The 13,438-nt window shown below is 52.6% G+C and overlaps 5 protein-coding genes across 7 annotated transcripts; 2 read left to right on the forward strand and 3 right to left on the reverse strand.

Moving 5' to 3' along the window:
- The first annotated feature begins 13 nt into the window (after positions 1–13).
- On the forward strand, positions 14–1,345 carry LDX57_003119 (cupin domain-containing protein). The gene has a single exon (XM_046084759.1). It carries the CDS (start codon positions 354–356, stop codon positions 1,062–1,064), a length of 711 nt encoding a protein of 236 aa, XP_045940722.1. The 5' UTR covers positions 14–353; the 3' UTR covers positions 1,065–1,345.
- PET8 (putative mitochondrial carrier protein (Pet8)) lies at positions 1,346–2,641 on the reverse strand. Its single transcript, XM_046084760.1, has 2 exons — positions 2,373–2,641; positions 1,346–2,279 (listed from the first exon to the last, which is right to left on the reverse strand). Exons 1-2 carry the CDS (start codon positions 2,427–2,429, stop codon positions 1,377–1,379), a joined length of 960 nt encoding a protein of 319 aa, XP_045940723.1. The 5' UTR covers positions 2,430–2,641; the 3' UTR covers positions 1,346–1,376.
- A 113-nt stretch (positions 2,642–2,754) lies between these two features.
- On the reverse strand, positions 2,755–6,869 carry HRK1. 3 transcript variants are annotated; one of them, XM_046084761.1, is made up of 3 exons: positions 5,739–6,869; positions 4,257–5,634; positions 2,755–4,194 (listed from the first exon to the last, which is right to left on the reverse strand). In XM_046084761.1, the coding sequence occupies exons 1-3, from the start codon at positions 6,153–6,155 to the stop codon at positions 3,422–3,424; spliced, it is 2,568 nt and encodes an 855-aa protein (XP_045940724.1). In that variant the 5' UTR covers positions 6,156–6,869; the 3' UTR covers positions 2,755–3,421. The 3 variants fall into 3 exon arrangements, with proteins under 3 accessions (XP_045940724.1, XP_045940726.1, XP_045940725.1); XM_046084763.1 differs by having other exon boundaries at positions 2,755–5,634; XM_046084762.1 differs by having other exon boundaries at positions 4,257–6,869.
- Positions 6,870–9,076: 2,207 nt separating this feature from the next.
- MRPL19 (mitochondrial 54S ribosomal protein uL11m) lies at positions 9,077–9,599 on the reverse strand (the record flags this gene model as incomplete). The annotated part of the gene is made up of 2 exons (XM_046084764.1): positions 9,077–9,409; positions 9,471–9,599. 2 exons carry the CDS (start codon positions 9,597–9,599, stop codon positions 9,077–9,079), a joined length of 462 nt encoding a protein of 153 aa, XP_045940727.1.
- A 63-nt stretch (positions 9,600–9,662) lies between these two features.
- SVF1 (survival factor 1 family protein) lies at positions 9,663–12,912 on the forward strand. Its single transcript, XM_046084765.1, has 6 exons — positions 9,663–10,095; positions 10,173–10,388; positions 10,468–10,892; positions 10,964–11,340; positions 11,398–12,108; positions 12,179–12,912. The coding sequence occupies exons 1-5, from the start codon at positions 10,076–10,078 to the stop codon at positions 11,494–11,496; spliced, it is 1,137 nt and encodes a 378-aa protein (XP_045940728.1). The 5' UTR covers positions 9,663–10,075; the 3' UTR covers positions 11,497–12,108; positions 12,179–12,912.
- Positions 12,913–13,438: the final 526 nt, after the last annotated feature.

Below are 13,438 nucleotides of genomic sequence, written 5' to 3' on the forward strand. Positions count from 1 at the left end.
GAGCGAGAGACTTGGCCCAACGCCACGCCAGGCACGCCTCTTGGTTACCTGCATCCGTTGTGTTCATTTCTCGGAGATTGCTTTTCTTCCATTTCATCTATGTAATGTTTATAAGAGTATGCACCATCCCCGAAATACGACCTCTCTAGTTTCTACCGACCCATCATAGTTCCGCCAGGCTTCTCGATGTGCGCCGCAAGCCATTGCAAAGACTGGTTCTCCAATACCCCAAAGAAACCAAAAATTGCCCTGGGTGATACTCCACCCTCCATGTTCCTGAAAAACCGGGCAAATGACTGATATCATTTGCGCCTGTGACCGATTTAAAAGGCTGACAGGAACCTGGTTACACCATGCCGGCTTCCTATCCATCTCATCCTTCAGACACCACAAGCGTGCTTACGAACGGTTCCTCTTGTCGAGAAGAAATCGAATGTTTTCAAATCAACAGAGACTGTCATTTCGATCACTTGGAAACAGTAAACAAGGACCCAGATTCCCCAGAGATGGACATTCCCATCAGTGACATCAAGCCATACTACAAACCCCCATCATCACAAACATCACCCAACAACATCGCCGACTCTCCCACTATCCAGAAGACCATCCAAACGCTGAACCTCCAAATCCACCCGGAAGGCGGCTACTTCGTGGAAACAGATCGCAGCCAGCTCCGAATCCCCAACCCCCATCGCCATGCCAACCTGAACCCTACCGTCGAGACGGACGACGATGCGACGCGAGCAGCCAGCACCACCATCTACTACATGCTAACGCCGTCCTCTCCGCTGGGGGCATTCCATCGCAATGCCAGTCGCACCGTGCATACACTCCATCGCGGACGGGGTCGCTACGTCATCATCCACGCCGATCAGGCCGCTCGTCACGGAGGAAAGGCGCCCGTCGAGTCGTTCGTGGTGGGTCATCGCCTCGAGGAGGGTGAGCGACTGCAGTGGATCGTGGAAGGGGGCAAGTTCAAGTCGAGCTATTTGTTGCCGGATTCCGACGCGGGCGAGACTGAGGGTTTGTTGATTAGTGAGGTTCGTTATACTTATGATTGTTAGGTGCTAATCATGCATAGTCGACGTTTGACTGACCCACTCGTGCATGCATCACAGACCGTTGTTCCGGGTTTCGAATTTGCAGACCACGATTTCTTGACGGCGGAAATGATGGAGGAGTTGTTGACTCCGGAACAGGTGCGGGAGCTGAAATGGATGCGTCGGAAGGAATGAAGTATGGGATTGTTTAGTTTGTTTTTTGTAGTCGGACGCAGCCAAATTGCACGATTTATGATCATCTCACGGCATAATGTACAAATTTGTCTAGCCTATATATACCTCTATAGCAATACCAGCGAATTAATTGACAGAAATCTACTGCTCCGATTGATCCTTTCTTTCCAGGGTATTCCAAGCCCATTGGTAGCTGCCCAGGAACACCGCACCCCCGATACCAATCCAAGCCACGCGTGGGCCAATACCTCTCCAGAAAGCCCCCATCCCTTCCTTGGAGATATCCTGCACCACGTCCTTGATGCGCACGCGAGCACCTTCCTCCCCAGCCGCACCATCACCCCGGCGAGCCAGCATGACTCGCGTCTTGATGACGTCCAACGGCGTCGTCAGCCCTGCCGAGATGGCACCGGCAACGCTACCGAACATAGCGCTCGTGGCGGCCGGGATCTGGCCTCCGGACTGCCCCTGCGAGCGCTTGGCGTACGCCTCCTTCATCGACTCCCACATGGTGAACTGCAGGACGGTGAAGGGGATCTCGCGCGCGATGGTGATCCCCGCGCCGCGGTACAGCTCCCGAAGGACTTGTCCGTAGCCGCGCTTGGCACCGCCGGTCGGGTCCGGATGTCGCAGAGCGAGAATGTCCTTCAGCGCGAGCAGACTGGAGCCGCCGAAGAGACCTGCCTGGGCGCGCTGCTTCACCACCTCCGTGGGCACGCGGACGGCGCAGGCGGCGACTTCTCCCATCGAGGAGGCGAGTGAATGTGTGAGGATAACATGGGTGCGGGACGGAGCTTCCGAAGTCGAGGAGGTCAGGAGCGAGCGTTTAACGCCATCGTAGACGATGAAGAAGGAGGCCGCGGAGGGGGCGGAGCCGAAGAGGACGGAGGGAAGGCCGGCGTAGATTCCGCGGATGGTTTGCTTCAGGGACAGGCTAGGAGCTGGGGCCGACGGCGCATGGAGTCGGGCTTTCTGAAGGCGCGTTTTGATGGTATCCAAGGGGTACAAAGAGCAGTCAACGGTGAGACCGGCTACTGCGCCCGACTAAATCATGGCCCCCAACAGCGTCAGTCAAGAATCCTTATGTGCATAGCTAGGCGTATGCCAGGGGGGGGGGGGGGGGGAATTCCAGCTAACAAGTAGGGATCTGGTCCACAGGGAGACCAATGGCTCCGAGTCGGAGGGCTGGGCCATCGTAGGTAGGGTAGGCGAGGTTGTAGGGAGTCGTGACAATGACGTATCTACCTAATTAAGATCCCAGCAGGTGGTCAATCTCTCGGATGTGTGCCTGTATGTATACAGGAATGTACCAGGGGAGGGCCAGCCCAGAATTGATATGACAGGAAGTGGAGGAGGGCTGAAGGAGGAAGTGGGGATGGAATGACAAAATGCGCTGAGGTCGCCGGGGCAGCTTTTTTTTGATGGATTCCGATTACCGCTGCGGCCCCCAAACTCCGCTATCTCCGCATCGACACCTTACGTCAGAGGAACTCTGCGAGCTACGGAGTACAACATATGCTTGTTCATTTGTCCATGGGTTTATAATATCTACCAAGCTACCTACTAAGGGTGAATACGATCAGAAGCAAATGGAGAAAATGGCCACACCGTACAAAGCTGGCCTTGAAACACAAAAAGGAAAAGAATAGACCCCACACGTTGATTGAAGCAGAAGATGTAAGGGAAATATGAGGGCCCAATAATCGATAGAAATCTAGTAGCCAACCCTCTAATCGCGAGGGAAAAGGGTGGATCCGTCTGCGCAGCCCCTTCCCATGAAACAGTGACCACAACGCCCATATTAAGAACAAAGAGGGGCATAAAAAAGAAGGTAAAGAAGTGTTGTTAGACAAGTGTCGCTACTTCTTCCACCGTACTATAAAAGTAAGTAGCACACACGAAGGAAAGAAAGAAAAAGGGTACTCGAGTTTGATGGTCGAGGTTCACTGGAAGCAAAAAGATAGTGAAACGAGCAGAAAGATAAGGATAAGTAGAATGTTCATGATGCTGAACAGAGAGCTAGTAAGGAGAGAAGCTCTTGCATCCAAAGGGAATCAAAGGGGAAAGGAGCAATGATTATATTAACAGCCCAAGACACTCCCAAAAAGAAGGGCTGACGACAATACAAATATCTCAGAGTCTGGACATCGCACGTAGAATTATAGACAGGACCGCGAATGGCCCGATTATTTGGCCTTGCTGGCCACGGGGACGCTTGAAGAAGGAGGTTCGAGAATGTGGGTGTGGCCGGGAGCTTTGATCACTTCGCCGGATACTTCTTGCTGGCACGCCTTGATGTTTCGAACCCACTCATCTGTCAAGACATCATCGAGGCTTGCACGATCCTTCACGCTCACCTTGAGCATGCGACCAATGATGTACCGGCTCTCACGCGGTAGAAGTCGCAAAAGACGCCAAGGACCCTTGATGACTTCCTGACGTTGGCCCGAGGACTGGGCCGACGCAGGAAGCGGAGGGGCCTCTTTGCTTGTTGTGCGCGTCGGTTTATTATGTTTCTGATTCGAAGTGGTCTTTGTGCTCTTGTCGTCCTGCGGACTCTCAGGGCAGTTGTTATCTTCGTGGGAGCTTGTCTTGGCCTGATCTTTAGACGACTCCTGCTGCCCGTTCTGTTGGTCAGGCGCTGCGGGCTTCTTCTCGGCGTTTTTGTTCTCGGCGGATTGAGATTGTTGGTTATCGCGAGCGGACGAGGGGAGATCGGGGGTCGATCGTGAAATCCGATGGCGCCTTGGATCCGCATCCGGGACCGGAGTGCCCGGAGTTGGCGTGGAGACAAAGAGCCGGTAGGAATTGTCACTAACGCGAGGTTGCTTCCAGGGGAATCGACGCAGAGTCATGCAGCAGAAGATGATAGCCAGGGACCAAATATCCGTGGGGCGAGGGTCATATTTCTTCTCATCGTATACTTCGGGGGCGAGATATGGATCGGATCCGACGATACCTGAAGTTTGCGTAAGCTCAGGGTCCCCCTAATTCTCCGAAAGACATGGATGGGGTACTTACCGGATGCAGAAACGATATCGTTCTCGAAGGGATACCGAAAGACAACGGCGCTTCCAAAATCGATGAGCTTCATGATACCGTGTTCGTTGACAACCACATTATCTAATTTCAAGTCGCGGTGGGCCAGGCCCATGCCGTGTAGATAGGCCACTCCGCTCAGGATCTGCTTGAAGGCGCATGCCACTTCGTCCTTCACCATTTTCCCGGTCATGACAATAGCAAACAAGTCAAACGGAGCGTACTCCATGACCTCATACCAATGACTTCCTTCCTGTATAATATCAAGCGTCTCGATGATGTTGCCGTGATGGAGAGTTGACCCGATGCAAAATTCCGCGGTCACCTTTTTCGAGTATTCCTTCAACGTCTCCCACGAGTGGCGTTCTCTAAATTGCTTCACGGCAAAAGTCACGCCGTCACTGTTACGTTTGAGCAGCCGCACGGAGCCGCCCGCCCCGGACCCAAGGACCTTCCCCAGTTTACCGTATTTGGAGTTGAGGCCATGATCATCAGCAAAGGGCACGTTGTCCGGGGCCATCTGGTACGGGGTGTTCTTTCCGGAGCCGCGACTCGACCTCTTGGGGAGCGAGGAGGGAGAATCGTTCCGCTTGTGTTTGTGACCCATTTTGAAGAACCGCTTCAGCTCCGCCATGTGGCCATGGTGCTTGCCTTCCGGCTCCTGCTGGCGCGCGTCCTTCTTGCTGCCGAAGAAGCCACTGCGCTTCTCGCTGGCCTTGAGGTCGCTGGCGCTGGCCGATCGCGGCGTCCCGGGGCGAGGGAGAGGGAACGTTGCCGAATTTTGTCCCCGACGTCTCAGATCCCGGCCTCCGAAGATGAATCTCTGGTCGAGTTGGCCGAGATTCTTGGATTGCGGCGGTCGCTTGCTGCGGGCATAGGGATCATTCGGCTCCCCGACGGGCGTGATGGCACCCGGCGGCGTGAAGTTTTCAGAATCTCGCGGGGTGACCGGGGGACTTTCTTCCTGGGAGCCACCTTCGGGGCCGATGAAAAACTGCGCACGATGCTTGGAGGCATTCAAAGGGTGGGATGACGTCTGCGATACATTGCCTTGTTTCGACAGTTGCTCGGTGGAACCGGGCCGCGATGTCGGCGCGCTCTGAGGAGCCTTGCTTTTCGCAGACGCGCTCGTAGGCGGGGAAGTCTCTGGAGTCATCGCCGTAGAGTGCGGGGTAGGTCCTCGGTCTGTCGCGTTCGACGTCGAAGCAGTGTCATTAGTTTTGGGTTCACGAGAATGGGTGGCCGCGGGGGTAAGAGGCGGAGACTGCATCGTTGACACCGGTGGAGAGGCATGGGGAGACGGCAAACCGGATCCATTGGGTTCTCTCGCGCTGCGATCGCTCGATTCTCGGGATGCAACCTATGAGGGAAGTAACAGACAAGGGGATTAGCTTTTCATAATATCTGACAAGTGCGGGGGCGGAATGAGTGGATGGTCATTCCGCGGCGTGGGCGAAAGCATACTCTTGAGGACGGGAGAGAAACCGGGTCAAATGAGAATTTCCCCAGCCGCGATTCTTGCAGTTGAGACCGCTGGAGACTGGCAGCTAGCGACCGTAATTCCTCATCCTGCTGTTTCTGACTGTCGGCGGGCTGGGGCTGGTTCCCAGCGGACTGGGCAGATGCCGATGGATCCGAAGGCTCGATTTCTTCGGTTACCGACGAGAACCGAACCTGACTCGGCTGCATCTTGGACTTGTTGTCCTGGTCGGAGATATCCGTGCCCGGCTGGGTAGGAACTTGGGCGGGGTTGTAGGTAGGGTTAGATCCTGAGGAAGAGAAGTGCGTTAGAGCATGAATACGTTCCGAGGCGGCAGAGCGTGGCACACCAGAATCCATCTTTGCGTGGGCAGAACCGGTCGTTTCAGACGTCATAATCATCAAAACCACGTTGCGGGACGCATACCCCTCCACAACCTGGTTGGCGAGACCGACAACAAAAACGAGAAACGAGAAGAAAGATCGAAACGTATTCCAAAGAGAATGGTCAGGGTGAGGATTGCCAAATGGCCGGAGGTGACTGAGTTTTGGAAGATTGGTGACGTCGAAAGGGTGGCTGTTGCTTGGAAGCTGCAGCCGGGAACAACCTCGTGGGACGAAATGGAAATGCGCGGAGGAATTTCGTATGCAAGACGGGGGAGGCGTCGGTCGTCGTTACTCACGGAGCTTCCACCGGCAGGTAGTATGTTAAGAGACGGTCGGGATTGGGGGCCATCCAAAAATACTATCAAAAGAGTAACGGAAGTATGGAATGAAGAGAACGAGGAAGAAGAAGAGAAAGCAGAGAAGAACAAAAAAAAATAGATTACGGAAAGTTGAAGAGAACTCTGGGGGGGGGGAGGGGAGAGGGGAAAGAAAGAAGCAGAGTAAGATAAGAAGAGAGAGGGGAGAGAGGTCCACTCGACTAAGGCAGTAGGCAAAACAACCTACTACGTAGTTAGTACGGAGTAGTTTAGAGAGAGAAAGGAAGAGAGGAGAGAGAGAAAGAGAAAGCAAGAGCGGCGGGATGGTTGGAGAAGGGAAACGGGCGGCCACGGAGGAGGATTAAGACTAGTTCACTCCAGCGGTTCCACGGTGGGCTTGGGCTGGACCGTCGTCATTCTGATAGGGCTAGAATTACTGCTGCATCTTGCTAAGTGCTAACTAGATACTAATACTAATACTATTACTATACGGGGGACATGGAGAAGGGAGGGGGGAAGGGTCTAAAGGGGAGACTATGAAAGTATGAACTATACAGTATGAACCCATGCATTGCTGGCCGTGTCTTTGAACTTCCAGAACAATAACTGCACAGACGGCAAGACTGAATCATTCAGACAGAGCCTTTTTGTTTCTCCTCTTTGATCCCCAAAGGGAAATTTCACGGGCGGCCAAGAAAGGAGGAACCCCATTATCATTAGTTAGTTTTCATTATTATTGAATAATTATTAATAACGTCTTTGACCAGTTCGGAAGAATGTCCCCCTCCTTAAGCAATAACTACTTTACCAACTCCGTCACCAGTTAAACTTCCTTGTGCTCGAGGGAAAGACTGAGATTGGAGCCGATCGGTGTGCTCGGAACCCGTCGGAGAAAGTCCCTACACTTGTCTCCATCGTTCCCTTCTCGATAGTGCGGAGTAGGTACTCCGTAGTACTAGCATGTACTTCCGGTTTTCCTATAAAGTATCCTGTAGGGTACGGGGATGGATGCCGGAGACTGCGTGACTAAACTTCTCTCTCTCCATGCTTGGCGCCTTCGAACCGGGTTGTTCCATGCATGCGACGGAATGGCCGATGGAAGAAGAGGACTATCCAGAGGGGACGTGGCCATGACTATGACTACTCAGCACGAGTGCGGTTTATCAGCCGGGAAAAGGCTACCGGTACCGTCGAGTCCGTCCGTCCGCGAACAGAATTGGCAGACGACCCTCCAGATTCTCGGATCGATGGCTTCCCGACCAGCAGGGCCGCTAGATTCTTCTGGATTTCCTTTGGCGCATGCATCATGATGCAGAGGGGATGGTCATCGGCGCCCACCCGCCTGATTCGTTCGTCATTGGGCGCGATCTCCGGCAATTCGGAGTCATACTTCAGACATGGACAAGACAAGACCTTGCTCGCCAAGTCAACACTACCGCCCACTTTACCTAATTTTTACCGTGATGATGATAAAGACAATGAAGATGCAGAAACAGAGGGAAAAACCTCAATGTCATGATGACATTTCGGGGGTGGGGAGTGGAACCTCCCCCGAATGGCCTGCCGCTTTGGGAATCGCCCGTGATCGAGTTCGCTAGGCCGCATTCGGCTAGTCTGGAGATCTTCCATTCCTTCTTACGAAGAGCTGTCTCCCGTTAACTACAGCAGTAGTCTGTTCACGGCTTCATGCAAGACTCTCTGGATGACCACTCCGGCATTTACACCTCGCTCCGGCCTGCTCTCAGATCCTCAAATCCTTCGGACTCAGCCCTTCGAGAATGTGGGCACCACGCCCGTGAGACACTCTGCCGCCAAGCTTGCAATTATTGAAGGATTGCGTGGAGATGCATAGCCCTCATACTCGCCAAGTAAATGGGTCTCATCGTCGACCTCGTCGACAAGCAGCCGGGGCCCTCGGGTCTCAGAGGTGCACAAAGCGTCCATCCAGGCCTTCACCTCCTAGGCATTCTACGGTGTTCAAGACAAAGGTTACGTAGTACATGTGCATGCCATGACTGCGTCAACTGTTTCCTCCCTGCCAAAGATGGTCCCCGGCATGGAACAGACCTGCCATCGATAAGTTTCCCTGAAAAATGCCCCTTGGACTGGGGACGGATGATCCCGAGCGGCTCAATATTGGATCCAGTTTTAATTCCCCCCTTCCGGTTATAATTATGCTTCTGCCTCGTCATCAATTCCCCCCTGCCTTGGTCCCTGAATGATATTCAGCCCCGTCCCCGTCATGGCCCCTTTCTTCTTCGTGACTAATCATTCTAGACCCTGAACGCCCCGTAATCAGGGATCGAGATGATATTTGCGTACGGAGCTGCACTTACACAGTGCGGCGTACTCAATACTTAGTTTCATCTACTGAAAAGGCTCAATCCCAATGGCAGACAAGAAAGCAGTGATCCACGTCAAGCAGAAGCTGCGGGTATTTTGTAAACGCTTTCTATATCACATGCAATTCCCTATAATACAATTGGTGACAGAACCATCCCTAAACGCCATTGTCGTGACTCCAGGACTGTAGGCTGCTGCAGCCGTGCAAGAGTAGTCGGACTCATATACATATTACACTCGGATTCGGTATCACAATTCGCCCTCGGCTGTACTGCTCTATGGCACAACCTGGATGCCAATGGACTTGGCCTGGGCAAGAATGCTCTTACACAGTCCCTCCAGGCTCAGTCCCGACAGTCGCGTCTCGGATTGCTTGATGGTGGCGATCTCATACACATGTTTCAGTGAGATTTTGCCCACGGTCTCGTGGCCGGGGTTCATGGCGCCGCGGATGCGGTTCTTTCGAGGTTCCACATTGGCAGCTTGTAGCAACAGCCAGGTGGTTGTCGGCGTGCGGAGGTCGAAAGTAAAAGAGCGATCGGGGCGGACGGTGACGCGCGCAGGAACCGGGACGCCGGGGTTGATGTGGGCAGTACGAGCATTGAATTCCTATTCCAATGCGCAATGAGCAAGGATGTCCTCTTCTTCCCATGCGTTTCGATCAACTCACCTTGCAAAAGTCCATACTCTTCACACCTTTACTACCCAGGGCCGGACCGACCGGGGGACTGGGGCTGGCCTGGCCAGCGCCCACGATGAGCTTGACGATCTGATCCTTGGCCAACGCTTTCTTCGCCATGGTGAGATGCGGAGGGGGGATTGATTATAAGAGAGGGATACAATATAGCAATGTAGTCACGGGAGAAGAGAGCAGCGGAAAGGTGTTTTTGCACGGGCCGAGCTGGATCGGGAAAGGCGCGCGGGGCCGGAGTTACTTGCCGTGTCAGGCAAGCGAATCGAGCTGTTGGCGGACGTCATTCTTTCATTCCGGCGGCTTCACCCTCGCTGCTGTTGCTGCTGCTGCTCTCTCGACCGCCATTGCTGAGCTCATCGATATCGCCCGATCACCACGGTCCTTGTTTTAGACGGTCTTGTTGTGGTTGGTTGTCCGACATCAAGCTTGCTTCGTCCTTCTCTCGTCCTCTTCCTTCTCTAGTACTTCCGAGCGATCCCCCCGTGACCCCACGCGCTATCGATTTCCTTTCCCTTTCCCTTTACGACTTTCTCTTCTCTCCTGTTTCCTTCTCCCACCACAACCTATCTTATTTGCCCGTCATGAATTGGCTCAAGTCGACGTACGCTTATCCCATGTCTGCTGTTGAGTTGATGCCCGTAAATTCGATTGTGCTAACTACTGCCCTCACGCATCTAGTCTCGCAAGCGTCGCCGGTACGCAAGAACCGATCTATGGCCCGGAGGCCATCCAGTCTGTCGCCAAGCAGGCGCAAGAGGTCCCCTATACCGAGCTCACCAAGAACGATCTGCGCTGGCGGGCCTACCAGTACACCAATGTCGAAACTCAGACTTTCTACATCATGGCCGACAACGGCGCCCTGGTCTTCGTCCAGATAATTTACAGCAACATCGTGTGAGTGCCTTCCGCTTGGAAGCCCTATCATCATCGTTCCGGGAATTCGATTTGTCTAACATGGATTCGCTCGTTGCAGAGGCATCCATACGACCGCGCAGTTCAACTGCAAAATCTTTAACGTCAAGGGAGATGGCCCTCACGGCTGGTACTCCGATCCCTTGTCCAACTTCATGTTCGACGAGAGCATGCTTGCCTTCTGGGGCGACAACATTTCTCTAACCCTCAGCGAGGAAGGAGATGCTTACATCCTCAAGTCTGCCGTGAACGAAGATTGCTTGGTTAACATTACGTTCACCCGCAACACCCCGGGCTTCGTGATCGGCAAGGACGGTACTTCCTACTTCGGCACGGACCCCGCGAACCCTTGGGGTTCTATGCGCCACGCTTTCTGGCCTCGCTGCACCGTCGAGGGAAGCATTACTACCAAGGAGCAAACCTACGACATGAAAGGCCGGGGCATGTTCATTCAAGGTCTTCAGGGCATGAAGCCTCACCATGCTGGTAAGCAGCCCTCCCATATCAAAACAAAATCACTATCTGTCGGAGCCGGATGATCCTGACCCATGTAACAGCTGCCCGCTGGAACTTTGTCAACTTCCAGACTCCTTCGTACACCGCCGTCATGATGGAATACACCACGCCGCCGTCGTACGGATCGACCGTGGTCAATGTTGGTGCCATTGTCAAGGATGGAGAGATCGTCTACGCCGGCGTCGACAACTCAGCGACCCACACCGAGATCACTCAGGACCCCGAAAGCGAGTGGCCTGAGCCCAAATCCATCAAGTGGGTGTGGGACGGCAAGTCCAAGGATGGAAAGGAGGTTTCCGCCCATCTGGAGGGCCCGGTCGGTAAGAGACTGGACCGTATCGACGTGATGGCCGAGGTTCCCGGTTTCATCAAGTCCATTGCAGGAAGTGTCGCTGGAACGCGGCCGTATATCTTCCAGGTAAGGCTTCACTCTCACCGCATCTTCACCAAGTCATCCGTACTAATGAGCAAACAGTATGCGCCGCAAGAGAAACTCACCCTCAAGGTGAAGATTGGCGATAACGAAGTTGCCGAGGAGGGAACCCTGTTCGCCGAGGCCACCTTCATCTCCTGAATGATTCGACGTACATAGACCACGATTTTCGGGGACTTGTCCATGGCGTTTTCTTTTTCTTTTGAGATCTTCGATATATTTCCTTTCCTCACATCATTGATATGCAACGCAGACCTTGACCTTTAATAATTACAAATATAAGAAATAATGTCACTTATTGAATATACTACCTACACTTTCGCTTTTCTCTCCCTTCACTTACACACACCAGCCTTGTGTTAGTGTTGTTTCACCTGTGGCTGGTCACTCTGGTGTTATTTCATTCACTTTCAGCAGTCATCACTACTCTACCTACCAACGCCAGCCACTCTACAGTCCTCAAATAAAACCATGCCAGCAGTCTTTCAGTCTCCTCCTCGTCCACCTTCAACTTCCGAGACACAAAAGAATAAAACCATTCTTTCCCCAACAGTCTTTCTAACTCTCTTTGGATACTCCCCACCACTGAACCAATGGACCCCAAGCTCCTCCCCAAAATGTGTTCAGCACGTTCCCTGTTTGTTCCCAGGCGCCGACCGCAGAAGTAACCCGCTCCTCAAATGCTCCTCTATCCCCGGACATCCTAGTACTAACATCTACGCAGGAAACTACGTGACAACATCATGGGTATCAGTGAGTCCTTCCTCTACACTCTCGCATCGTCGCCTTGATCAAGGAGAAAACAAGCTCTAACGACATCCAGCACGCCCTGCAATTCGGTACTTCAAACACTCCACGCATCCGAGATCATCTCACGATACAATTCTAACGTCGAGTCCTTTTTCCGCTTCCATCCGGATAGTCGTCTTGCCCGTCGTGGAGGAATCGTTCGCATCAAGAAGGACGTCTACAATGAAATCCGGATTGCGGTACGAGATCGCTTGCATGAGGTGAGTTTGACATATATCTCAGACCCTCTCTATCTTATATGGGACACTTGTGCAAGCGTGACCGTGATGAGTTGTACTAAGAGCGCCAGATCCTGAAGCATGTAGTTCTCGTGGTGGAGTCCGGCTCGAAAAGGAACCCTCGAAAGGTCGTGAATACGAGAGACGTGAGTCCATCCACTCATCTCCCGGAATATGGATGCACAGAAGAGATCTGACACTCAAGGGTACTCCTATCAGGTCGTCTGGGCGCTCAATCGAGTATGTTCATCCCTTGTCTCGGTCCTTGTCAAGTTCTTTTCACGTGGATCTGCGCGGCAGGCTCATGACATTTCGATCTGATATGTAGCTATAGCTAACACGGTATATGTAGATGGGATACACACTGTATGGTTTCGGACATGTGTGACGATGTCTTGATTGTGATTTGAATCTTTTCAGAATTTGTGGGTTTGCTCTTGGTGGGATTGCCAGAGGAGTGTCGTTCAAGTATGAGATTTGGACTTGGTAGTGAGCATGTCTATGAACTCTCATTCTTGTTGGGTTTTGTATGTCAGAAGAAAGTCAAAGAAGTACCAATCTTTCTTATTATTCCCTGATATGGCAATACATGCCTGTTAACACAATCCTATCGAATACGGCCAAGCAGACATATATTCCCGGCTATGGTAACACAGGAGACGCGTTTTGAGTGCTTCTGTACTGAGAAGGTATTTGGAGATCTCGTTTAGACAGTCTCGAGCTGTATGCCGTGAGTGCATCTCCCAACAAAAAAGAGTCATAAAAGGGGTGGCCATCTTAATCCCGGAGGAGGGTAGAAAATGCAAGTAATGTAAACACTTCGATAGCCCAAGACAGCCGATGACACGAACTTCACTTTTTGGTGCGGCAAATAGTTCCGCAGTCTTCAAAGCCTTCATTGGATGGAATATACACAGATATCATGTTTGTAACCGTCTTGCGGGTGCCCATTTTGTAGATAATTTTCTTTTTTTACTATTTTTATCTGGGAACCCCCTGCCCTTCCCCCAATCCTAAGAAGATCAAAGCTGGACACATTGATTCCCATTAAATAC

Source organism: Aspergillus melleus (assembly GCF_016097325.1).
Source record: "Aspergillus melleus strain CBS 546.65 chromosome Unknown contig2, whole genome shotgun sequence".
NCBI lineage: Eukaryota > Fungi > Ascomycota > Eurotiomycetes > Eurotiales > Aspergillaceae > Aspergillus > Aspergillus melleus.